General features: G+C 53.9%; 1 protein-coding gene across 3 annotated transcripts; it reads right to left on the reverse strand.

The window, feature by feature from the left end:
- Positions 1-360: 360 nt before the first annotated feature.
- Positions 361-21266, reverse strand: Rapgef3 (Rap guanine nucleotide exchange factor 3). 3 transcript variants are annotated; one of them, XM_003476077.5, is made up of 28 exons: positions 20966-21262; positions 20318-20530; positions 14624-14677; positions 14432-14538; positions 14165-14286; positions 13859-14027; positions 13217-13301; positions 12874-12934; positions 12720-12796; positions 12397-12543; positions 11907-12019; positions 11601-11689; positions 11233-11311; positions 10892-11051; positions 10730-10812; positions 10282-10321; positions 8091-8172; positions 7593-7739; positions 5529-5626; positions 4962-5087; positions 4698-4879; positions 4378-4468; positions 4198-4248; positions 3263-3350; positions 2859-2923; positions 2364-2418; positions 2197-2268; positions 361-1043 (listed from the first exon to the last, which is right to left on the reverse strand). In XM_003476077.5, exons 1-28 carry the CDS (start codon positions 20969-20971, stop codon positions 925-927), a joined length of 2781 nt encoding a protein of 926 aa, XP_003476125.1. In that variant the 5' UTR covers positions 20972-21262; the 3' UTR covers positions 361-924. The 3 variants fall into 3 exon arrangements, 2 of the variants coding, with proteins under 2 accessions (XP_003476125.1, XP_063110695.1); XM_063254625.1 differs by lacking the exon at positions 2859-2923 and having other exon boundaries at positions 20966-21266; XR_010049236.1 differs by lacking the exon at positions 361-1043 and having other exon boundaries at positions 2215-2268; positions 2859-2967; positions 20966-21266.
- Positions 21267-26316: the final 5050 nt, after the last annotated feature.

A 26316-nucleotide genomic window follows, 5' to 3' on the forward strand; every position in this document is an offset into this window, starting at 1 on the left:
GAGGGATGCCATCCTCAGCAGCCTCCACCTCACACAGCACATTCTCCATTGTTTCCTAGCCCCTCAGAGGCCTCCACTGTCACCTCTGGGGCCCCAGTAGAAACAGTAAACACCAGGAACAGGGAATGGAATTAGGAGAAAGAAGGGAGAAGATGCTAGCTACCATCTCAACTGTAATAGGCTCCATCATGGAGAATGGATTCTCGTTTCTCTGGATGCTTGAGGTCCCAGGGCCAGGGTGTACATCTGGGCAGCACTCAGCTGTCCCAGGGCCTTGCCTTGGTCCCAGGGACCATGTATGGTGGGGCTGCCCACCAGCACCCTCTCCACAGCTCCTTCTCTGCCACACCCCCACATGGCTGGCCTCAGAACACACATATCTTTGTTAACTTATGGGAACAATACAGCTCCTCAGGGACCACCACTCCCAGCAAAACAGCCCTGCCCACACCCAGCTGTTTATCTCAGATGCTTCTGAAAGAAAAGCAATACTCCCCGCCCCGATCCTCCCAGCCAGGCCCCACACACATGCCATGCATATGCAGTCTCTCCAGTGCAAAAACAAACTCAGGCAGGGGCCTGGCAAGGGCTAGATGACAGAGCCATGAGGCCAAGATGCTGGAAAAAGCCTGGTGAGGAGAGCTCTCTATTGAACAGAGTCCAGCCCTTGCCCAGCTCTCCCACCCACTCCTGGCACTGTGCAATCCCCCATTCCTTGGCTGTGGGTCCCAGCGCAGTTCCACTCTGAGGTCCTTCTCAGCTGCCAGTCATCACAGGGGACAGCTGTCTCCATGCTGCCCACTCCAGGGCCTCGAGTCCACTCAGGGAGAGCCCTGCCCAGCTGCGGCCGGCCTGTGGGCTCCTTAGCCCGGGCCTGCCCTGGCTTTCTCGGTGGGAAGTGCCTGCTTCAGCCCCAGCCCCTCCTCAGGGCTCCAGTTCCCGGGAGAGGCGGGAGAGTTCTCGCTGGTTGTCGATGACCTTCAGCTGCTGGACATAAGCCCAGGTACTGGCTGGACTCCGGGTGCTCAGGGACTGCTCCGAGCCTGGGGGAGGGCAAGCAGTCAGGGAGGTCCACTGCAGAAAGCCCCACCCTTCCTGCTCCAAGAAGCAGCAGGGCCTTGTCTGTGTGTACTGCCCACCGGCCACCGGCCACCACCACTAGGCCCCAGGACTGTGCACCCCAATGGACGCAGGGCACAGAATAGCACAATGTTGAAGTATCTGAAAAAAGCAGATCCCCAAGGTTTCATACAGTATAACATCCGTTTTACTCAGTTCACAATGAACTGAAATTTCAAAATATTTTGTTACAGCATATATACTATAGATGAAGAGTTTCAAAGGGGTGTATGTGTAGGTGTGAGATAAGGTAATTTTCAAAAACTAAAAGTGAATAGTTCAGGATATTATGTTTTACTGTTGGTTTTTGTTTTGAGATAGCATTTTGCTATGTAGCCAGGCTGCCCTGAAATCACTACATAGCTGAGGCTGGCCTCAAACTCATGGCAGTCCTTCTGTCTCAGCCTCCTGAGTGCTAGGATTACAAGCATGCACCATCAGGCCTTGCTAGCCCGGATACTGTGAGTGAAATATGTGAGATATAAGTGAAAATCGAGGACAGTGGTAATGGTGGGTGAGGAGAGGCAAGCGGACAGTGGAGGTGTAAATTATTACCAATATTCTCATACTTGGACTAGGCCCAGAGGTATACATTATGGAAATAAATACATGCATTAAAATAAACATGGCCTATAACAGAGTCCATGAACCATGGATTCTGATTAGTTCTACTTCATAAGACAAAGGTCCAACCAAAGAAATGCAGTTAGAGTAAAACGCTTTGGTTTGGGTCCATCACTAACTATGCGGTCCTTAACAAGCTGCTTCAGCACGCCTGTCCTCTTCTTTTTCTTGTTTTCAGTACTGGGGATTTAGCCCAGGGCCTTCATACTGAGCTACAGATCTTCACTTTTTTTATTTTGAGACAAAGTTGTGCTAAGTTGCCCAAGCTGGGCTCAAACTCATGATCCTCCTGCCTCAGCCTCCCAGTCTTCCCTCCTCTTTAAGATAACAGCTTCTCTTGCCTCACACAGGTACTGTGCAGGGCCTGGCTCTGTCCCTGCCACGCAGCAAGGGCCCCGCAAATGCCAGCCACGGCTCACTACCATCAGTACGTACACCTTTCCCCCCACTTACATGTAGAAATCCTCGATGCCTGGCTGTCCTCATGGAGATGGGAAACTCGGCTCCGAAGAGGTGAGAGAGGCACTGGGTGGGGTGAAAGGTGGGAGTTAGGAGGACCAGCCACGTCAGCATCCCCTAGGGACACCAGGGCTCCCACCCAGGGGAACTGGGCTTCTCACCAGTGCTGTGGTTTCGGCAATGGTGCAACAACCGTGCAGCTCTGGCCATCATTCGCTGTGGGCAACACAAGGGCATGAGGTCAGGCCTGCGGACGGCACCCCATCCTGCTAGAAATCCAAGCTCCTTTGACCTGGGTACTCTTAGGCACTAAGGGTCTGTAAGTGCTGGGCTCCGCGCTACCTCACCCCAGCACATGCAGAAAGTGAAGGAAGACAGCAGGACCAGGAAGTGAAGGAGAACAGAGGTCAGGGGAGACTCAGATGAGGCCAGAAGGGGCCACCACTGGATGGTGCAATGTCTGACACTGTCACTTTTGTGGCCCCAGCAGAAAGCAGACCCATCAGTGCGCAAGAATAAGCCAGAAGATGTTTAACAGGAATCACATTTGTGGCTTTCCCAACAAGTGTTGGCACCTCCGACTCTCTACCCTCTCAGGCTATCATCCCATCTCCCAACTCACGCCAGTGGTGGGTACCTACTCTCTTTAAACTCACCATCTTCTCAAAGTTGATGAGATTCTCCACTAGTGTGTGGTTTCCCTCATGGATGAAGGTCATGTCTGCAAAGGGATGATTTGCTCATAGGTCCCTAAATTCCTCCTCCCTGGTGCAGTCCAGGAAAGGTGAAGGCAAATAATGAGGAGCTTGGTGGCCGTGCCATCCCACAGTGCCCTCTCTGACCTGCAGCGCCTCCTGGAGTTTCTGGGGCCTAGACCACAGCTCTCTAGCACAACCTTCTTTTCTTTTGTCTTAGCCCTTCCAGTTTGTGAACTGCAGTTCATCTGCACCCTCCCCAGGGTGCAGGCCCCGGGAGCTGGGTGTAATAGCTTGAACAGTATTGGGTAGCCAAAGAGACAGCATCAGCTTGGAAGCAAGAAGGTGCCCGCTGGTCCTCTTACCTTTGAGAAGAAGGGGCATGAAGGGGATGATGGGAGGGGAGAGCTTGGTGAGGGCCAGTCGATACACTCGGTGGTTCCACGAGGGGTCCTGAGGGGGAAGTCATGGTGAGGGTGGGGTGGGTACTATCACCCACCACAGACCCAGCACAACCAAATATCCCACCCATTGGCTGGCCCCAGAGAGAGGCTCCATGCTCAGCTGCTACTTGGCCATCTGACTGTGATAGGCCACTGCTACTGCCAGCCTGCACACTCATGGCTTCCTGAACTACTAAGGACACTTCATGGGTTGGGCGTATTCACAAGGCCCTGAAGTTTCTGGGATCCTCACCTCACCTTCCCTCCCTCTCTCTCTGGTGTGTAAATTCCTCTGAAGTTCTTCAGTCCCAAGAGGTAAACTGTTTTCTTAGCTCCCAGGGCTGTGCTGATAACAACTGTTTCTCTTTCTCCTGAATAATTCAGAACCCTCAAAACTTGGTGGAAGCAAAGGGCTCAGCCTCACAACTCACGCCTTATCTTTGGCCTGGCCCACACCACACTTGAGGTCCTGCAGGGCCCCCTGATCAACCCTGGCCTCAGCACCATGAGTGCTCAGTGCCAAGCCTACTTCTGGTCCCTGGGCAGAATGGCTACAGTGTAGCACCCCTGATGACCCAGCACCTCACCCCTAGGACAGCCCCTGAACTCCACCCTGGTTATCACGGATCTCACAGCCACAGCAAATGTCCCCTTGGGTACACATCGTATGATATAATTCACCATGCAATCCCATCACACAGTGCATACTCCACCCCCGCAACCAGCCCACACACAGCCAGAGGGAACCAGGCCCTGGTTCTGTGTCAGGATCCCTGGAGCCCGGCCATACACAGGAAGAGGGTGCAGGAAGCCCAGAATTGGGGATTCTAGAGGGAGGAGCCCTATCCAGCACTCACCAGCAGCCTCTCCAGGGCTGAGTACAGCTTCCGGACTTTGTGGGGCAGCCGCTGTAAACGAGAGGCCATGAGCTGCCACCACTGGATGGGGCTCCAGACAGGGAGCCCCATGACCAGCCCAGACTCCCAGGACAGGGAAGAGACTTAGTCTCAGTATTGGGCTCCTGTAGTGGCACCTACCTCCCAGGTATGGGCCAGGCGGCTGATGGCAGAGTTGCTAAGGCCAAACATGATGGCAAAGAAGGAATTGAGATTCTTTTGCTCCTTGAGGCTGTGAGTAGAGGATGCAGAGATGCTCAGGGAAAACAGCCATGCTCACTCCGCCCCAAGCCAACAGCCAGGCTTAGGGTTTAGGGTCCTGCTCCATAGGGCAGGGTGGGGAGGCCCAGGGCAAAGCCTCCAGGGACATAGGAACACGGGAACAAATTCAGCAATAGAGTGAGCAGGAGAGGCGTCCCCAGGACTCCAGACACATGCTGCACCCTGCTGAATGTACTTACTGGGCAGCCAGCTTGATGAACTTCCTGAGCAGCTGGGCTCGCAGGCCAGGAACTGAGCAGAGACAGAGCTCTGTGGCCACCCAGTACTGCAGCTCATTGAAGCGGCGCATAAAGCGTTCCAGATTGGCTGTGGTGACATCCCGTAGGTGCTGGGGACCCAGCACATAGTGGATCAGCTCCACCTGGGTGGGAAGAGAAAGGGTCAGCGTGCGCTGGACAGGCCACCCCACTGGCCCTTTCATCCTACAGCCCGACCTCACGCACCTGGTGGATGCTGTTGAAGAGGCTCCAATCATGATCTGTCAGCTGCCCTGCCAGGTCCTTGGCACTCACCATATCCAGCCCCTCTGCAGAGCCCACAGTGGGCCCCAGCTGCTTGGGGTGTGGGGTCTGCAGGTAGAAGAATACCCAGGAAGGTGCCTGAGGAATCTGAGGGGTGGGATTGGGGAGGGACAGAGGGCTTGGGGCAAATGTTCTACACCTCTGGAGGAGGGATGGCTGGGAGTAAGGCACTGCAAGGAGTGGAAGGCTTTAGGGGTTGCAGCAGCTGGAAGGTAGTTTCCTAAGGAGTCATCCTGCTGATGACTCCCCTATACAGTAGTGGGCTTCTTTTTCCTTCGAATCCCCTAAGTAGAGCAGGTCCTCTTTTGCCTTGGGAGCTCACAACCAGCAACATCCGCCCCTCATCTTTGGAATCTCCCCATCACCTAAGGTCCACACCTTCCTATTCTTCCTGCAGCCCCAAGAGCAGCCAGATCTACCTCTTCCCAGAACCTCTGGGGCCCTCAAAAGAGGTCTTCCTTGGCCTCTGGCACCCACCCAGGGCCCTACCAGCTTGTGCACTTCCTGTGGGTTGACAACAAAGAGCCGCTCGTTGAGCCCCAGGGAAGTAGCCACGCCACGGGCGTCTGGCTGTAGGCCAATGGCATCTGCAAAGAAAGCAGAGGCTGCTGGATGGGGTTGGGAAGGTGGCCAGGGACCGGGTGGAGGCCCTGCTTGGGAGGTTCCTTTTCCAGCAGTGGTTAGGGCCATGAACAGGTGCTGTAGGAAAGCTGGGTGCATGCCCTGTGCCCTCACCCCTCTCCAAAGACAGCATAGGGTGGAGGATGAAAAGGTGATCCAGGAAGAAGCCTTCCCCAGCTTCGTCTTCCTCCTTTGGAAAATGGAGATCTTAGGACTTTTCCTGACTCCCTCACAAGTCACATGAGTTAACCACAATAAATACAGCTGCATGTATGCGAGGCACAGGAAAAGCCCTCTGCAGACTGGGAAATGCCATGTGTGAATCTTGGTGTTGGTTTTTATCAGCTCGTTGTGTAGCAGAACTGTGTTTTTAGTCCTGTCTGAGACCTCATCCCTAGACCAGTGACCTTCAATATAAGACTTGCATGACCATCCTTGAGCCCAGGAAAAATACTAGCTTTTATTTTTATTGTTTCCACCTGTTTTGCATTTAGTTCTATTTTATGTATAGCTTTATAGTTATGTGATATAAGTGAAGTAATATATAATTTATAAACACATTTACACATTGTGGAGAATGTCTAAAAAGAATACTGGTTACTGACAACGGTGCCAGTGGTCTGCAGATAGGCACTAAAAGGGTCTGCTTTTTGAGCTCAAAGTGGTCTAAAAGGTCACTACACAAGAGCAGGTCTCAGCAATTACTTGGGTAACTGCAACTCGCCAGATGGTCGGCAGAGGGCAGTGCTCCCCAGAGCACACAGCACAAGTGACCTCAGCTCACTTCCTGGAGGCAGAGGCTTTCCTCACCTCCCCTCTCGCCATTGTTCCCAGACTGCTCATGGTTCCTGGCCACCCTGAGCTCCAGCTGTCAGCCTGGGCTGTGCCTTGCACAGAGAACAGTGGCTTTTTGTGCCCCAAGTGCTCTGAAGGCAGGCCTTGATGAGCTTTATGCAATCGCATTCCAGGCCCTGACTCTGTACTGCGCACGCTATCTCTACTCTAGCCATAGCCCTGTGTACAGGTGGGTACCATGACAGTGCTCACTTTAAAGACAAGGAAGGGAGGCTCAGGATGCCACAGCTAGTTGACAGGTGATCTGGGTTTCCTGTGCCAGTCTGCAAGTCCATTCTGCAGTTCAGGCTAGCCTTGAATCCACTATAGATCCCAGGCTGGCCACAAATTCACAGCAATCCCCCTGCATCAGCCTCTTGCATGCTGGAATTACACATGTGAGCCACCATGTCCAGCTACCATTCTACCCTTAACCAGCTGCCTGATCTACCTTAATTGCCATGGTACCTCTCTGGCCTCTAATATACTATTGCTCCATGGCTGACCCTCAAAAATGTTTGCTGAATGACTACATGAATAAAGACTGCCTAAGGCCAAAGACCATGTACATCTACATCCCACCTAATGTGTGAGCTTGGGAAAGCCACTTAATCCCCAAACTTCAGTTTCCCTGTCTGAAAATAGGGCAAAAATACCAACCTGATAGGATCATCATTAGGATTAAAGGCATATTTAAGAATGATAATGGTAGCAACTAAACTTGCACAGTGCTGGCCATGTGTTAGACACTATCCTAATCACTTCTGTAGGTCAGCTCATTTCTTCAAGGAGGCAGAAACTTGTGTTATCCCTACTTTATGGATGACAAAATCTAGCACAGAGAGATTAAATGCCTTGCCCGGGACATACCACTAGTGAGCCAAAGGGCTGGTGTCAAAAACAGGCAGCAGGTTCCAGAGACCATGTTCACAAGCCCTGCACATAAAGCAGGGTGAACAGATGCAAAAGACCTCCCAGAAGTGCTACCTATCATCAGCACTGGTGACAGTGATGCAGAGGATGATGATCTTAATCTGGGGGATATGGGCGCAGATCTGAGGAGCCCTCTCCCTCAGGGTCTGTGGGGTCGCAACTCACCGCCTGCAGAGTTGACTTTCACCAGCACCTGCCCTTTGGTCCAGCCATCTTCCTGGGCCAGTGCTGCCATTACTTCTCTCACCGAGGCTGTCACAGGCAGCTGCAGGGTCAGCACTGAGTGGTCGGGCCGGCAGATGTCATAGGGCACTGGGGAGGAGGACGGGATTGAGTGGTCGGAGGAGCTGCCTGGTCTCCCCAGCTCAGGGAGGGAGGGTACCAACTACACAAAGCAAGGGTCCCCCAGGAACAGGGAACAGGCGCAAAGGTTAAACCTGCAGGCTGCGCAGAGCCAGGTGGCCAGAGGAACCCTGAGCCAGGACAGGGGCACAGGAGGCCAACTGCCTAGCATCCTGGAACAGAGACCTCTGAGAGCACAGAGTGCTGCCCCAGACCCAGGTATCCCCAGCAGAGGACATCTGCTGACTCTTCACAAGAGGGGCAGAAACAGCTGAGTGCAGAAGCCAGGCTCTGTTTGTCCTTCTGGCTGGGACCACTTACCTTTGTCCCCAACTCGGATGGCACAGTTGCTGCTTGGGAGAGGCTCATCCTGGCTGGGGAGCCAAACAGGTATGTTCCGGGCCTGGGAAGAAGAGAAAGTAAGGCTGAGAGGACACAGGGACGGCATGCAGGGGGGACAGTGAGGCATCTGTGTCACCAGGAGCAGGAACCTGACAGCACTGTACCACCAGAGGGCTCTGCTGGCCACGGGAACCTGAGTCCAAGTGTGGCTCAGGGACTCAGGCTCTGGAGGAGACAGAGTAGGTAAGGCGGTGCCCTCCACGGGTACATCCTTTCCTCTGTGCCCAAAAGATCCAGAGACTTCTTTTCCTTTCCTTCCTTCAGCTATCATCGGCTACAAACCAGGCACTGTTCTATGTAAATAGTCACAATAGCTTTTAGAGAAAAGTATTACTCTGCCCTGAACTGCTCAGAACCTTCCTTGGCTCTTTGCTTGATTAGGCACCTCTCACTATTCCCAGAGAGCCCCTCCTGTCTCCCCATCCAAGCACCCCCTCCCCTGCATGACCTGTGATTTTATTCAAATCAGCCAATTGTCACATCCCTCTGGGACCCTGCCTCATGAGTGAAGGCCTCTACTGGCAGGTGGCTGACACCTGGTACCCTATGGCTGAGATAAATGAGACTCAGACAGGTTAAGTTAACATGCTCAAGGCCACACAGCTGCTGAACGTCAGAGCTGAAATCTTGTTCCTCCTTCCATGTCCTGTCCATACCACCTGTTGTCAAGCCTGACAGTAGGCCAGCAGTGGGCCGCCAGTGCTGCAGAACCTCTGTGGACAGGGCTGCCCCACCTTCTCATGGCTGAAGCTCAGAATGCTGCCAGCAAGCTTCCCCATCCATGACCTATCATCATCTCCACACATTTGCGGGGGTCCCCCCACCCCCTCTCAAGCCAAGTCCTCCCTCAGGCTCCTCCTCTCCTCCAGCCTGTTACAATGGCCCAACTGTTCTCCTCCCTGGGCCCTCAGGTGACTCCAGCCCTCCTCCAGTCAGCCTGAGCAGAGCCAGCGGAAGCTCCCAGCTCAAGGCACTCATTGTCTGTGGATAAGCCTGCTTTTCCACTGACCCCTTCAAATCGCCAATCAGATCCTGGCAGCCCCTGGCTCAAACCTCTCAATGTCTACACTGATCTCAGAAGAAGGCCACAGTCTTTTCTCTTGGCCAGGTAACCCTTCATGCCCTGGCTCCTGCCCACCTCTCCAGCCCTCTGCGGTCCATTCTCTCTGTCCCCCAGGGTCATCCTGGGATCCTCTTTGTGCTCACCCCTCAGACTTCAGATTCGGCTCTGAGAACACTTGCTGTAAACCCAACAACCTCGTCAGCGCTCCCTCTCTACTTCCAAGACTCTGTTCTTTGCACATCACGAGGTTGTTTCACAGCCTTGCTCCTCGCTTGCCCGTAAGCACACAGGCCAAGGGTGGCTCTGCTGGCTATGGCTTCATCATAGGTAGCTAGCACAGCACCTGGTGTGCTAGGGAGGGTCCCCAGGTGTCAGTCACCTGCCAAGCAGAGGCCTTTGCCCGTGCGGCAGGGTTCCACAGAGATGTGACAACTGACTGATTTGAAGAAAATCACAGAAGACACCTGGGTCATGCAGGGGGAGGGGGTGCTTAGGTGGGGAGACAGGAAGGGACTATCTGGAGAAGGGACCAAGCAGGCAAGGAAAGTTCTGAGCAGGTCAGTGCAGAGGCCTGAGGTGAGCTCCATGATGCCTCTGCAAGAGAAGCAGTGGGAGCCTCCAGCCAGCAGAAGAGAGGAGCAGGTGAGTTGGGCTGGCTGAGGCATTTGGATTTTCTTCCCAACGCAATCTAGCTTTGAAGTCCTTTCTCCCCCAGTTCCTCAATCAGTCTGGGTTCTGGTCACATCTCCTCTTTTCTTTTACTCCCCAGTCCCAAAGGAGGGGCCTGTGCTCCCTCTAGATCCCCACAGCTGGCAACCAGCAGCCCTCAGGCCTCGGCAAGCCTAGCAACCATGCCTCACATCCCAGCTGACTGGGCATGACCTGCCTCCCGCAGAGTGAAGCCCCATGGGGTGGAGAGGAAGCTGCTGCCCTAAGCCTCAGTGTCCTCCTTCTGCTCCCTGCCACGGCCTGGCCCCAGGATCACACACGGCCTCTCCAGGGAGGAAGTTAGGGCAGGAGAGATGACAGGCAGTGCAGGGCAGGTACCTTCAACTGTGGAGATGCACTCCCGCAGCCATTTTCCAACCTGCGGAGCAAGAGAGAAGGGCTGTAATGGGGGCACCAGGCACGCTCAGGGCACAGAGGCAGGGCCAGGCTCTGGATCCCATTCTGTCCCCATCAGAACTCAGAAGGTATCAGTCTAGGAAGCTTAGTAGACAGGTGGGGCTGGCAGGGACTGCCACTTAGATAGCAAGTGATACAAGTGTGGTGGAGGAAGTGAGAGCCGAGGTGCACTCCGGATGGGACAGGAGCAAAGCAGGTGACTGCGGACTATGGGAATGGTGGACACCTGGCACTGGGGTGAACAGCGAGGGGACCAATAAAAGCCACTAACTGAAATGAGTGGTGCTGCCTGGATTCTAAAGCTAGAGGCCAGCCCTGCACATGCATCCTCCATCCCTAGTACACGAGGCTGAGTGAAGGCAAAGGTCACCTGTGATGTCGCCGCCTCTCTGGCCACTGCTCCCTCAGTAGGTTGCTGAGCCGGGCATCCCTGCTCACCAGGTCAGAGAGTTTCTGTGAAAAACCAGGATTCCCTGAGATGGCTGTCGCTGGGCCTCCCCCCAGCCCAGCCAGCCTTGCCCCCCTGGGGTACCTGGAGGAAGCTGGTGGCCACAGGGTCTTGGTGGAGCATGGGACCATACAAGGCCACCCACTGGCTGACCAGCCGCAGGATCTGCTGCCTCCGGTTGCAGATGTAGGTGCTGCGCTCTGGCTCACTGCCCCCGGCAGACTCTGCCGGCTCCGCATGGAAGGTGAGTGCCAGTCAAGGGAACCATGGCATGCTATTGGGGTCACTGGAAGAGTAGGATGCCCCCACCAACAGGCTGGCCCCAGGCCAAGGGTGGCATCTGAGAGGTATCCTTACAGCCTGGCTGCACTGCACGTGCCATCCCTTCCCCCACCGACATTGTCAGGGCCGGGCTGAGAGGATATTGGTGCAGCAGGGCAGCGCAGAGCTGGGCGTTGGGCATGAAGACGCTGTGGGTCAGGAGGAAGTCACTGAGGAATGTCTCTGTGGGATAGGGTGGAGTGCAGAACTCAGAGGTCAAGTCAACTGAGGACAGCTGGGGGGCATCCCTTCCCCACAGTGCTCCACACACAAGGACCAGCAATGCTGAGCCCCTGTGAGGCACCCTCCCCACTCAAGCAAGAGCTCAGGTAAGCAGACATCCTGTAGAATGGCTGTGTGAACCAATCCAGTGCCCAAGAAGATCAGACGCCAGGTGCCTGGACCTGTCCCAGGCTATGCTGACCACAGGGTGAATCAGAGAACAGGCAGGGAAGGTGTCTCCCGCCCCTACCTGTCGGGTCATGAGCACTGGAATCTGGCCGCATGGCCTCCAGCAGCAGCTCTAGGATCTTCTCTGGGGTGCCAGACATCACTGTGTACCTAGCAGGGACCCAGTCAGTAGCAGTTACACCATTTCTCCCCACTCCCATGGCCCCGAGAGAAGTTAATCATCAATGACGTCATTCTTCCCCTGTCCTTGGGGTACAGAGGGAGGTGATTTGGGGAGCACATCCTAGTCCCAGAGGGCAGGGATGTGACACAGGATAAAGGAGTGAAGGCTACGAAAGGAAGGAGAGAAGTGGGGGTGGTGCCTCACCGGTTCCCGCCTGGGGTGGGAGGGCGCAAAGGACCAGCGCCCTGAGAGGTCCTCTCCAGCACCAGCACCACCTTGCCGTGTTCTTCTAGCCTCATGGTCTTCGCTTCCACATCCTGGACAGCAAGCCACATCCAGCATTCAACATGACTAGGACATCTTTGCACCCTGCCTCCAGCCCTTCTGACCCCAAGCACACCTACCTCCCTGCCCTCACACAGGCCTCAGGCCCCAGACCCCCTTCCCAAGCCCCTCCTCCAGTCCTTCTCTGTAGAGAACCCACTCTGCACAAGACTGCCTCCTCTTGTGCCATGTCCCCCATACTCCCTAGGCTCCCAAACACTGAGATCGCACTGAGCCTTTCAGCGGCTATGGGCTTTACCTCCTCACACAAGCCTACAGTCCTTGACCCAGCCCTCACATGCACCATCTCTCTGCAGTCTCTCTCTGCTCCCCACTCCGTCCCCTACATCATATCTCTATGATGAGGCACCTTAATGATTCGGTTGAAGTCCTGTTTGTCCACACGCAGGAAATGACAGTTATCTTCTCGCAGGATGATGGTGGCTGCCCGGGGTGCATCGTTCACCAGAGCCAGCTGTCCAAAGTCATCTCCCTCGTGCAATGTGGTCACCAACCCCTGCAGTCAGGCCTCAGTCACAGCCTACTGAGTGCCCAGACTTTGCTGGGTCAAACTCAGACAGGAAATGGGAATTGGAAACCTTGGGACCAGCCAGGGTGCTGCCCAAACAACGTGGACCAGGGCACAGTTGCAACATAACAACCTAGGGTGCTGGGAGGACAAGAGGGGCTCACCTTGCCATGGGTCACGACGTTGACAGATCCCTTCCAGATAATGTACCATGAGGTACCCTTGTCCCCCTGGCTAAACACTGACAGAGGTACAGATCAGGCACCGCCTTCACTGTCACTCTGTCTCATCCAAGCCCCTGCACCCAGCCCAACTTACACACAGTTCCCGCCTTGTTGTGAGGTTCAAAAAGCAGGACAGCTGCTAATTCCCGCTTTACCTATGAGGAGGAAAAGGAGGGTCAGTGTGGAGGTGAGGAGGGATTAGGTTTAAAGACTCAAGTGCTTCAGGCCAGGTGAGGTGTTCATAGGACACAACTGGGCAAGTGCAAGAGACAGCTCGCACAGCAGGAAGGTGTTCAGACCAAAGGCACGAAATTAGACTGAGAATGTCTATTCACATTCAGTGGGGAGGGAACTGCCAACCAGCAGCAGCAGCAGCCTGCTAGGAGTCACCTGCTGGGACAAGGACAGGTCTAGATGGGCAAAGGACAGGGACTCACTGAGTTGGAGAGGTGGGCCACAGCCTTAATGTGCAATAGCTCCTCGAAGATGAGGTCCAGCTCCTCATCCATGCGCTGCCCTGGGCTGTGGCCACAGAAGTAACAGAAGCACGTGAGGAACCATGGCCCAGGGCCAGATACGGGAGCCACCCCGCCCACCCGGCTCAGCCCTGGGGCCAGATGGCACCTGCTCCTTGATCTTTATCAATAATGGGGTAACCTTTGTGGTGCGGGCCCCAGGTGCCAGATCCTATGCTGAGCACCTTAGAGCATTATTTGATTCCATCCCCGCTGACAGCCCAGTGACGCAACTTCTATTATTCTAGGTTGACAGAAGAGGAAGGCCCAAGGTCACCCAGTTAGTAGCCAGTGGAGCTGGACTTGGAACCTTGAGCTGTCTGCAGATTCCAAAGCCTCCCCTCTTTCAGCCAGGACTACACTCAGAGTGGGAAGGATCCTCCCAGGTCCTCTGGCCCACATTCTCATTGATGACAGAAACAGGCCGGACATAGGAGGGGCCGGAGGACACACAGTGTGCCGATGCAGAATAGAGGACAAAGGTCTCAGAGATGAGCCTAAGAGTCTATGGAGTCTAAGTGCCACATGGGACCTGCAGGTGGGGATATGGGGCTTCAAACTCACGGCTTTCGAAGTGCCACAGTAAGCAGGGCATCTGGTCCCCGCTGGGAGAGCAAGGCCACTGCCTCAGCCAGCTCCTCTTCCAGCTCATGAGCTCCTGCAGGCTCGGGTTCTGGCCCCAAGAACCGGTAGAACTGGGCATCTCGGTCCTGGAAGGCCCAGTCGTGTTTCACTGAGGGACCAAGGCCCAGGCACGGGAAGGAGAGGAAATTGAGGCCATGTAGGTATGAGGTCCCCATTGCAGTGCCAACCCCCTCTGCAACACCCCCTGGAGGCCTACTACCCAGTCCACCCACAGCTTGGGCTCACCATGGCAGAGGGCACCTTCATCCAATAGCACCTGGCAGATGCCCACCGCTTGGCTCCGGGAATGGACCCCAAGTCCCAGGGCCAAGATCCCATCCACTAGCTCCCGTCCAGAGCAGCACTGCCTGTAGGAAGGCACAGGGACTCTGCATCAGAAAGGCGCACTGGAGACCCAAGCCCGGTTCTTCCCCTAGCAGCAGGATTAGTCCTGGAATATGGTGGGAAAGGAAAGAGATGGGGAAGGGGAGGGAAAAGGCAAACCCTACTCACCGATGGAGCCTCAGATGGTACTTTCGATCTCGGATGAGGGTTGGGCAGGTGGCCAGCAGGTGACGGTACAGGTATCTCCCAGCCCTGAGCACCCGCTCCGTGGAGGCCTTGGCAGAACAGGCACAGCTGGCTCAAACCCTGCACCCCTCCACCTGCCGCCCCCTCCCAGCTCCACCCCTTCTCAGCCTGTACCTGCTCTATGCTCTCACTGAAATCCAGAGACTCCTCGCTGTTGGTGAGTGGCGTCTGAGAATAGCAGAGAGAGTTTATAGGTTGGTGTGGGGCCTGCAAATGCAGCCATGGGGTCTTTTCCTTCCTACCTCATTCCTACCCTTGCCCAGTCCCCAGCCCCAAATGTATCCATTAATCACTTAAGCAACAAATGAACATCCCTGGCATACTCCCAGTGCCAGGCATTGCCTTTTCCCACCCTACCCGCTTCCCCCTGTCATCAAGCCTTTTTCTTCCTTCAGCACCGGAGCACTGTAACCCTATGGAGGAGAGCTGCAAGATTCCCACTCTGCTGCCCCAAGGCCAAGCGTGCCCAGGCTCCCAGGGAAACTGCCTCTGTGTGGGGAAGGGGAACCTGAGGGCACGATGTAAGACCTGGGAGGGGTCAGGAGAGGAGCAGCTGGGTGGGGAGGGGACATGTGCTCCTGGGCTAGGGAGCAGGCCTGATGCCCAGCCCAGATATTCTGCCTAGCACAGGATCATGGACAGACCCTGTATCCTCTGGGAGCCTCCATTAGGCCTGGTTGTTAAAAATGTAAACCCCAAAACTGTGCTCCTGGATTCAAATGCCTGATCCTTCATTTATTGGTGTGTGACCTTGAACAAATGATTTACTCTCTCCTTGTCTCAGTTGCCTAATGTATAAAATCTATAAAATAGTAATAATAACCAACTCACATGCTTTAAGAAGCATTACAAGAGTTCATGCACAATGAATGTTTAAACCACTGCCCGGCATGAGGCTGTATGTACATTTCAGCTGCTATCATTAGCAGTGAGAGCCAGGATAGGGCTATTGGCTAAAAGGCTTTGTTCTTTTGAGAGATGCTCTGAGTCCATCAGCCTGTAAAAATGAGCAAGACTATGGCAGTACAGTGAAGTGGCTCTGGGCTTTCACAGGCTCTCTGATTAATAAGGCTTCACTTGGGGGCTGGGAATTTAGCTCAGTGGCATAAGCGCCTGCCTTGTAAAGCAGGCAGTTGTGAGTTCGATCCCCGGTACCAATAAAAAGGAAAAAGACAAAAATAAATAAATAAATAAATAAATAAATAAATAAATAAATAAGGCTTCCCTCCCTCGGTATTGGTGGAGACACTGGAACCCCATGGGATGTCAGCCATGGAAGCCCCTCACAAGCTTCCTTTTTTGGCTCCCTGAGAACTGGATTTGGTGGACAGATCTTAGTGGACAGGATGCCCTGCCCACCCAAAGGCAGATTTCTTTACAGTCTGCAAGGCGTGCCCACCTCCTCGGTGTTATGGGACCTAGACTCAGGGGTAGAATGATCAGGGCAGGTATCCTCCGTTCTCTGGGACTCATGGGGAAACAAAAGGCTAAAGGTGAAGTGCCCTGAGAAGTCAGCCATGCGTACTCAGGCCTGGCAGCTGGTTGTGGATAAACTCAAGCTCTTCCCCGCCAGGGCTCACGTTCTTGGCCTTGCTCTGCCTGCTGCACCTGCCTGTCTCCCACTTCCTCCCTCACCAAGGCTTCTGCTTGCCCACCTGCACTCAGGGCCTTGGGAAGGACCTCGGTGGAAACTGCAGCCGGAGTCCTCACCTCTACGGCTGGAAGGTCCCTAGGCATAGGCATTTTGCCACTGTGCCCAGGCAGAGGCTTGAATCTGGTATGCCCAGGCGCCTGGCCCAGAGCTGGACGGAAGTCACTAGGTGTCCCAAGGGTATCCCTGTCTGGATCATAAGGCCCAATCCAGTGCCAGATCCAGAGCCCTCGAGACTTAATGACAGGAAACAAGGAGGAGGAGGAGCCGGGAAGAAAGGAAGGGCAGGAATGCTACCCAGCCAGGCCCCCCTGTTGGAACAAACAGTACCTGAGTGCTACGGACTTGTTATTCACGTTAAAATGCCCATGCCATCCCAGTCCCTGCCCCAATTCCCTTTGGTGCTCACAACCCAAGCTTCAGCACCAGTTCCCTTCCTGGTATTATTCTGACCTGGGAGGGCACATTAGGAGGGGGTGCCAAATCATGCAGCCAAGCTGGTCATTTCCTGTCCCACCCCAAGAGGATAAGCAGAGGGACAGAGAATGTCCCTGTTTCCCACCCACCACATGTGAGAGCTAAAGGCCTCTCTCTCACTTCCCAAGGAAAGCAGATGCCCTGTGAACTGAAGTCACTTACAGTCACACAACTGCTTAGAAACTGAAGCTTCCACTGAGCAATTCTGCTACCAGTACTGCCCATGGAAGTAGGTATTTGCATCATTTTTCACAGAGAGAGAAGGAGGTGCAGAGGTTACATAACCTGCCCTACAGCTGGCAAATAGGATCCACAGGCTTACTCCAAAGCCCATGTATGCTCTTAGCACTGTGCTCCGTCACTGTGGTGCTACCCTGTGCTTCACCCTCTGTGTGTCACAGATGCCACAGAGCAGCAGTATTCTGCCCTCAGGATGGTCCTACGGCAGGCAGTCAGACAGGCTTGCTATCAGAACCCTTCTTCTCTCCTGCAGTCTTCCAGTGCATGGGAACCAATGGGATGGGCAGGAATTGGACTACTACTCAGGAATCTAATGTGTAGATTCAGCAGCGTTAAACACCTGGCTTCTCAAATTGCCATCTGGTCCTATGGCCTCATGTTGATTATTTGACCTCTCAAAGCCTCGGTTTCCTCATCTGTAAAATAGAGTTGATATAATTATATTACCTGTCTCCAGGATTATTGTGAGGCTCAAATGAGTCAATCAGCAGGGGGTCCCCACAACAACTGCTCAGTAAAGGCTAAATACAGTGACTCCATCCACCACTATTTCAAGATGGACACCTGTTACCTAGACACAGTACAAAAATAACACTGGCCCATGCCCTCATCCAAGACCCTTGAGTATTAGCTCAAAGGTTCTCGGTTGGAAAGGAGCCAGCGGTGTGGGACAAGGTGAAAGCCCTCACCTCCTCGTCTTCCTCTCAATCCTGGACCAGAAGGATTTGCAGTGGAAGAGAAGGTGCTTGGTCCCACAGCACAGTAGATTGTCCCATTCTCCCTCCCTGTCACTAAGTGTCAAGGTGGGGCTCCAAGGACAGCCACAGAGCCAGTCATCATGAGGACCTGTCAGACCAGTTCCCTTGGATGTGCCTAAGGTCCTAGGCCAGGCTGTGAGTAGTGGACAGGGAAAGAGGACACCACGGTCAGTGCTGTACTCTGCAGCCAGTTGCCTGGAAGCAAAGCCCAGTTCTGCCACTTAGTAGCTGTACAATTCTGCCCTGTCTGCAAAATGGCAGGACGCATCCCACAGGCTACCATGAGCTGAGATGGTAAATGCGAGGCTCTCACAATCAATATTATGGAACCATAAACTACTACCATTATTTGCATGGATTAGAACATGCAAATAGAGAACAGGGCCACCTCCCAAAAAAAACTCACTCAAAGAGAAGCAGTCCAGGCTTCCTTGAATCTATGGGAGCCACCAGAGGTCACCATGACCTTGCCCCTAGCCTTAGACGTCAGACAACATCTCATCTCCCCTCACATTTTCCAAAGAAGACATTCTTCATCTCATTCCAGTGCCACCTTGACATCCCTGAAAAGTTCTAACCTTAAACCTTATCATCTAACCTCAAACCCTCCTGCTGTTCTGCTTTCATTTTTACTTGTGTTGTTTTGGTAGGAGCAGAAAGAGCTCTCTCAGACCCCTCTCTGGGAGGTTGATAGGCTTTCCCTTGGGCCTTTTAAAAGGAAAAGTGTGAGAGGGCTGGGGATTTAGCTCAGCGGCATAAGCGCCTGCCTTGCAAGCAGGCAGTCGTGAGTTCCATGCCTGGTACGGAAAAAAAGACAAAAAAAGAGAGAGAGAGAGAGAGAGAGAATAGGAAAAGTGTGAAGCCAGACATTGTGTTGCAGGCTTATAATCCCAACACTCAGAAGACTGAGGCAGGAGGATCTTTGTAAAGTTTGAAACCAGCCTGGGCTACAAAGGAAGTTCAAGGCCAATCTGAACTACATAGTGAGACCTGGGCTCAAAAAAAAGACAAAAGAGAAAGAAAGTAAATAAGTAAGTGTGGCCAGATGAGTCCCACCCTTGTCCTCCTTGGGCTTGGGCTCTCCTTCACCCTGGGTGTGCACAGTCCTGGATCACTGCTTCCTGGTGGGAGCCTTGAGTGGGTAAAGCCATCATCAGGAGCAGAGGTGCAGAGAACCCTAACCTTCAATGTCTTGAAACCACCCATCCCCAACCTTCAGGGATAACAGCCCTAAAAGTCTAAGTTCCCTCTTTTTTCAGTACTGGGAATCAAACTCATGACCTCATACTTGCCAGGCAGGGGCTGTGCTGATGAGCTATATCCCTAACCCTAACTAAGCTCCCTCTATCACCAACCCCTCTCCCCACTGTACACACTCCTGGCAAAGGGGGAATTTGTTCTGCACCTTGATCCCTTTACACTTCAGCAACCCTCACCCTCCTGGCCTCCCTATGCAGGGCACAGGCCAGCCTAGCGATTCTAGGGGCTCAGGGGTGCCAGAAGCCAGCCTGGCAGTCTCCTCCACCCTGTTCCAGACTTTGGGTCCCAGGAGATCTTCTAGTGAGAGCTCACTGTCCTGGTACCTGACCTTCTGCCTCTCACCCCCTACCTCCCCTCCAGAGCTATGAAGGGGACAGGAAATGCACAAGTAATTATAGCCTGGGAGGGAAGGAGGCGGGGGGGGGGGGGGGGGGGGGAGTGTTCCAGCCCACTGGCTCCAGCAGTAGCTGTGGCAGTGACCTGGCCCGGGGGTGGGGACCAGGACCAGGTCCCAGAGGCCTCTTATCAGAAAGACCCACCCAGGAGAAAAGTATTGGGGAAGAGTTGGGACAGAGACCTGGATTCCCCTCTTAGCTCCACTTGCAAAGAGGGACACCTATATTTGGCCAGGCCTCAGTTTTTTCAACTCGGCCTCCTATTCCAGTAAATAGAAATGGCAGCTGGACAAGGTAAGAGGAAGACGGTTGCTCCGATCAAAGCGACTTGCTGATAAAAGATAAGCTGTCCCAAGTTTGGCATCCACTCCTGCCTGGGACACCATTCCCCACCATACACCCAGGTGGGCACACACAATAGAGACGCCACTGAATCCCAGGAGAAGCTACTCCAGGAAGCCTCACAGCCACCCTCATTCTCCCCCCTCCTGCTCTGTCCTTCATTCCTTCAGCTCTAGAGCTGTTTTCACTGGCAAAAGGAGCCTCAAGTCATCTTGGATTCTGTAAACCTCTCAGAACCTGCCCGAGTCCCTGAGAGCCACATGCCAAGCAGTGTACACATGAACCCTCACTCCGAGATCAAAAAGCAGAGTCAGCCCAGTTCAGCTGTTCTGGAAAGGAGTATGTTGCCACGGTGACATGTCCAGCGCAGTAAGTGCTTGACTTGACTTAGCCCCCATATCTTCTACCCCTACCCAGAAAGAACACACAAGCACCTAACTCTGCCTGGAACTCAGAGGTGACAGATCCGTGACGAAGACCATTCTTCTTGCCCTCATGTCCAGATGGAGGTACAGACACACAGGTTGCAGTAGTATGAGCCACCCACATTCACTTCAGCCAAGCCTCTCTGTCCTCCATTCACCCCATGTGTACCACACTGCACACCACGAGCAAGCTGGTCTACTAGCAGCTGGCCCTTGCCAGCCCAAGTGCCCTGGCCTTGCCCACAGGTGGAAGTACTCACCCAGCGAAGCCCCTGGATGCGGCTGGGTCGTCGGTGCTCCAGGAGCAGCTGGTAGGAGCAGCTTCGAGACCTGTGAACTCTCCTCAACACCATGTTGAGCAGTGTCCCCTCTGGCACCACGTCAGGAAGGCTCCCTATCTGAGGAACTCCCAGGATTGGGCTCTCCTCCACAGCTGGGCCCACCTGCCAGTGGCTCTCACCTGGCCAGCCCACCTGTGGCGAGGGGTGGGAGGCAGACAGCCATGAGCTAGGGCAGGAACCAAAGCACAACTGCTCCAGACAGAACCACTACTTTAGAGTCTTCTGGACAGGTCAGGCGGAGGAGCTGCAACCTTGCCAGGAGCGGAGGGGAGGGGCAGGAAAACCTTCCCCTGGCCAGCCGGTCTGATGCATGCGGAGGGGTCTTTCACGGACTCCCAGGGAGCCCTGTGGAATTCTGCCCCACCTCACTGCCTCTACCCCTGCACAAATCCCACCCCTCCGAGCTTTAGGCTGTGGACTGCGGGATCCCTAGAAGCGCGGCTGCGGCTGGAACCCTCTTCCCCTGTTTCCCACTAACCAAACCTCTCTCACCCAAACTCCCCACCGGGTTGGCTTCCTCTCCCGCCCTCCTCGGCTCCTCCCCGACCCTGACCCCACCTTACCCACCTTCATGTTTCCCCTGCACTTCGCACCTCAGGGCAGGCTCCGGCGGGAGACTGAGGGATGCCCAGCCAGCCCCAGCCAGCTCCACTTGTAGGCAGGGGGGAAGGGTCGTAGCGGGGTGCTGGTATTGAGTGCAGGCGGGTGAGCAAGGACAGTTCCAAGCCGACCCACTAGCAGTGCAGCAAGCTGCAAGGGTGATTAGAGAGCCTCGTCTTGGGTGAATAGAGGGCTAGGGGGTTGGGGACAGGACCCCCGCCCCCGACAAAGAGCCACGAGCCTCCGCCTTCGTTCGAGGAGAAAAAGCTTGCTGGCACCGGGCGCCGGAGCGAGGCTGCAGCTGGCACTGGGCCGGGCGGGAGCTGTTACACCCCCGGCGCTGCCCGCCCCCTTCCCCTCCCCAGTCCGGCCGGCCGAGGGGGCGGGAGGTGGCGCCCGGCCCAGCGGTAGCCGAGGGGAAGAGGGCTGGCGGGCGGGCGCGCACGAGGGGTGGAGTCGCGACCCGGGTTCTGTGGGTGGGCACCGGCCGCAGCCCCGAAGCCCCCTGGCGAGTAGGAGCGGTCTCCTGGCGCAGGTCCTGGGCGGCGGGCAGCCGCGGGAGCGGGCGCAGCGGCCGCCACGTGGCCGAGAGGAGAAGCAAACACGGAAACCGGGGAGGGGAGGGGAGGGGAGGGGAGGGGAGGGAGAGGAGGGGGAGGGGTGAGTCACTGCGGCCCCACCCGGGAGGGAAATCCGGGCTGGGGCCGCTTCCCGGCCGGGGGCGCCCTGCCTCCCGTTCCGGCCCAGGGTCTCAGCAGCCGCGGGAGGGGCTGGTCTGCTTTCCCGTGGGGAACCCCGCTGGCCGGTTTCCACCACGGGGTTGCCAGGCAAGCACACTGGACGCGGATGGGGAGACTGAGGCTGGAGCGGAAGAACCGCGCGCTGGATGGATAGCCCGACTGACGGACCGGACCGAGTTGGGGGAGGGAATTGAGGTCCTAGGTAGAGGTGTGGTTTGTAGTAAGCTTCGTGGAGAGAAGCAGTTTTATAGGGTCACAGCTTCCTTCGAATGGACAGTGGAAGCAGAGACTATTCCGGCGTCCGACCCTGCGGGGTTCGTGCGAAGGCCCCACACTTCTCTGGGTCTCAGTTTCCACCACTGCACAGGTTTTCCGACGCTACTCTCTTGGTCTCATCCGTGCTTCTGAAAAGGAAGAGACAGTGACCCTGGGACAGCGACTTCTGTGATGCCTGGTAATTGCTCAGGATGATAATGAGGGTTTAGAAAAAGAAACAAGTTCTGTCCCCAACTTTCTAGGACCTCTTTTCCCCACTAGTCTATTGCTGTTGAGCCTGCCAGGGTGAGGCAGAAACATCACTAACCAGCAGATGCCTCTGCTGCATCAAGCGAAGACCTCATCCTGCACAGAGAATTATTTTCTCCATGAGAGGAAGGGGAATTTTAATTGTAGTTAAATCCTCACCCCACCCTTTTTGTCAGAATTTATGCAGTTCAGGCTGACCTTAAATTTACAGTGTGCCCCAGGCTGGCCTAGAATTTTCAGGGATCCTCCTGCCTCTGCCTCCCAAGTGCTGGGATTATAGGCATGAGACACCATGCTTCGCTGTAATCCCACTTTTTTTTTTTGTGTGTGTGTACATTTCTCCTAGGAGTTTATTAAAGTGCATGTTCCAACTCCCCAAACTTGAAGTCAGTCTTAGTGCCATGAAATGGAAACACTGTACTTTGAACAGACACCTTGGGTCATCTGCTGTGCCCATATTTTGAGAAACACTGGTTGTGTTTTTAATGTTCCCCAGGGAAAAGGGACCCTGAGAATGAATCTGGCCCCAGACCTAAGCCCACTCACCCAAGTTCCTGGAATTTGAAAGAAGAAAGAAAAACTTGGATACTGCCAGAAAAGGATGACTGGCTGGGAGCCTCAGTTGTGCATGGTGAAAAGCACCAGGCACTGTGGGCTTGCCGTAATGACTGCAGGCTGCTGTGGACAGTGATCCACCAGAGCTTCTTGAGACTGGCATTGGAGTCTGACCAGGAGTATAGACCCCAGAAGGAAAGGAGAGGTCATCTGCTTGCCTGTAGACCACGCAGCAAAGCCACAAAAGCTAACTCTGTGCCTGGCATTGTGCCCAAGTGTATCCCATGAATTTTATCACTGCCAAAAATCCTATAAAGTATGCCCTTCTGTCATCCTCTTCTACACATGAGGAAACTGAGGCTCAGAAGTATTAAGTAACTTGGTAGGAACAGACTTGTAGCAAAGGGTGGAATTGGTGATGAAATCCAAGTTGTCTGGTACCATTTAACCCCAGTGCTACACTGTGGTGCTCTGGAGGCACTGATTGATTCTCATTTAGATGGGGGAGGTCCCACTCCCTCAGGAGTCTGAGGTGGAGAAATTACAGCTCAGCAGATGTTTGATCCAGGCTGAGGGGGTCAAGGGACTGTGAAGTATGTCTGAAGAAGACTCCAAGCCCAACAGTGGGTCATCTTGGGGACATGCATATCATCCCCTGGTGTAGCCTCCACCCTCCTTTGACTGTCAGATATATCCGGGTGGCAGGTGTGTTAGATAAGCAATAAAAACAATAGCTTTATACAAGGTTTGATTCCTGGTACCGAAAACAAAAGAATAATAGCTAACATGCATTAGGTTCTGTTCTTGAAACTTTATATACATTTACTGATCTGATGTCACAGAACCCTATGAGATGGGTACTATTTTTTTTATATAGGTACTATTGTTATCCCAACTTATGGATGAGAAAGCTGAGACCAAGTGAAAGGACTTGCCCAGGGTCCCATGAGATGGCACCATGAGTGGTTTCATCCAAGTGGTTTTGAGTCTGTGTGTTTTGCCATTAGTAATGCTGCCTCTGAAACCTCTTGACTGTTCCTACAAAGTGGGCTCCCTGCTTCAAGACAGGAGAGGGATGAGTAAAAGCCCTTCACACAGTATCTCCACGCAGCAGACCCTGGCCTGAAACTCCTTGAAACCCTCCCACCCACCATCTCTTCAGGCAGGCAGTAGGGTCTCTCACAGGACACTTAAGGACAGAAGGATGGACTAGAGCTTATCTTTGTATTTCTACCATGGTCTCTTTGCTGAGCACTACAAACACTGAGCCCAGAGCTTCCTGGACTTGCACAAGAGCTTTAAATTCCACATGTCAGAAACTCCCTTCCTACTCCACAAGCCCCTGCTTCTAACTGGACTCAGCTCCTAAACTCAGTCACTAGGTTCCTCCTCATTTCGAACCCAGCAGGCTATATTTCTGAATCTCTCTATCATGCTTCCCCCCGTGACTGCTGGTTTCCTGCATTGACTCTGTACGGTCACTTCATAGACACTTTTTACCTACCCCCCAAACAACTCTTATTTACAAGTAAGGAAACTGCCCAAATCACACAGCTAGTAAATAGGAGAGTCGGACTCTGGCAGTCTAACTACAGAGTCTGTATTCCTAAATACTGTTTTGTGTTGTAACCACTCCCTCCCTCAACTCTCATCCCTGATTGCTTGCCTTCCTCAATCCTTACTGGGCAATGCCATAAGCCTTTCTAAAGATTAATCATCCAACAGGCTTTATTGTAGGTGCCAGGAACCCTGCTATAGAACCAGCAACAGATACTGTCCTAAGCTTCAAGAGCACCGAGCCAGGTGGGATTACCTTTTATACCCTATCACACTAATCTGATTGGGTCTCCCTGCCCAGTACAGTGTCTGGCATAAAGTAGGTGTTTCATGATTGTGGGTGGAAATAAAATAATGAGTCCTGTGAAGGTCAGCTGATGCCTACTGTAGATGTAAATGCAGGACAGGTTAGAAGCAGAAGAGCAATTTTCCAGATTCTTTTTTGTTTGTTTGTTTGTTTGTTTGTTTGTTTGTTTGTTTTTGATGTCAAGGGTTAAACCCAGGGCTTTTCCACTGAGCTACACTGCGAATCACTAAGTTACCTAGGCCGGCTGCAATCCTCGTGACTAATCCTCCCAAGCACTGGGATTATAGATGTGCACAACTGCATCCAGCTATCCAGTTCATTTTCAAGCTTTTCTCCTTTCATCTCCCTCTCTCCTCGCCACTTCCTTGTATTCTACTATTTCTCCTCTATCCTGTACTGCAATTCTCTGCACTTCATCTGAGGCTGGTTGACAGGACGGAGAGTGAGAAGGTTGGAGGTTTTAACTAATTGGCCTCAGTAGGACTGCGGAAAAGAACAAGCTAAAGACTGACTCTGAAATAAAGTAATAGAGTTTGGGAGGCCTGGGGCTAGTTTCCTGGGGCTAGAATCCCTTGGCTTCTGACTTAGTCAAGGCTGGTGAGCAATGGGGAGCGGCTGAGACAAGAACCCAAGTAAACTCACCTGGACTCAACCTCTAACTCCACACAGCAGTGGCCCTCTGGCTCTGCCCGGGCTCCTCCCTGCCATGGTGTTCCAGCTCATTTCTCCCATCTCCTCCCCTACCCATTAGTGGGGGTGCAGAGAGTTGGAATGTTTATAGGCATCAAGCCAAAACTTCCTAGGCCAACAAGCATAGCCAGTCACCCATGGGCCACTTATGACAGTGACAGATGGCAGAGGAGAGCTGGGCTCCTGCCTTTTCCAGGTGGGGAGGTGGGTAAGCTGGGGCTCCCAAGCAGAGCGAGGGACCAGCTGGGAACTTGCTGGGGTAAAAGTGAGGACCTTCCACCCTTTCCTGAAGAAAGGCACATTCTTGTGGCTGTTGTTCAAGCTACCTATGACAATCACTGGACACAGCTATAATGTTGAAGATGGTGGCCTGTGTGTGGGAAGAGAGGTGAGAGAAGACAAGGGAGTAGGGGAGGACACATCCAGGTCTGCAGTATCCCTAAAGCAGGGGCCAGGCCTGTCATGGCAGCAAATCAGGTGCTGTATGAATGTGCAGAAATTAGTCACGGCTCTCCCCGGCTTCTGCATTTCAAGAGTGTGTGCACATGTTCGTGTGTGTGTGTTGTGTGTGTGTGCGTGTTAGTGCTTGTGTGTGCATGTATGCAGGAGACCCTGTACCTGACTGCTTTGGTCCAGCCTGGCCACTTTCCCTCTGCCTCACCTTCCCCCTGTCTTGTCCTTCTGTACCCTCCACTCCGCAGCCTCCCTCAGAACCAGCCTGAGCTACCTTCTGCCTCTTACTTCCCTCTTCTCAACACCCCCAGCCTTTCCCAAATCTCCCATTCAGGAGCTTCTGTTCAGGCCTCAGGTCCTGTATCCTCCTTGTTCCTGATTTCAGAGGCTCAGAAGGGGCAGCTTCAGGAGCTTGCAGGGGGGGGTCCCAGTGGGGTCCTGGTCACAAGATGCCCAGTTCCATCTGCAGGCCAGGTGGGTGGCTCAGGCTC

The sequence above is a fragment of the Cavia porcellus genome, unplaced genomic scaffold (assembly GCF_034190915.1).
Source record: "Cavia porcellus strain 051 isolate PalLab524CR breed Dunkin Hartley unplaced genomic scaffold, mCavPor4.1 scaffold_8, whole genome shotgun sequence".
NCBI classification, from domain to species: Eukaryota; Metazoa; Chordata; class Mammalia; order Rodentia; family Caviidae; genus Cavia; species Cavia porcellus.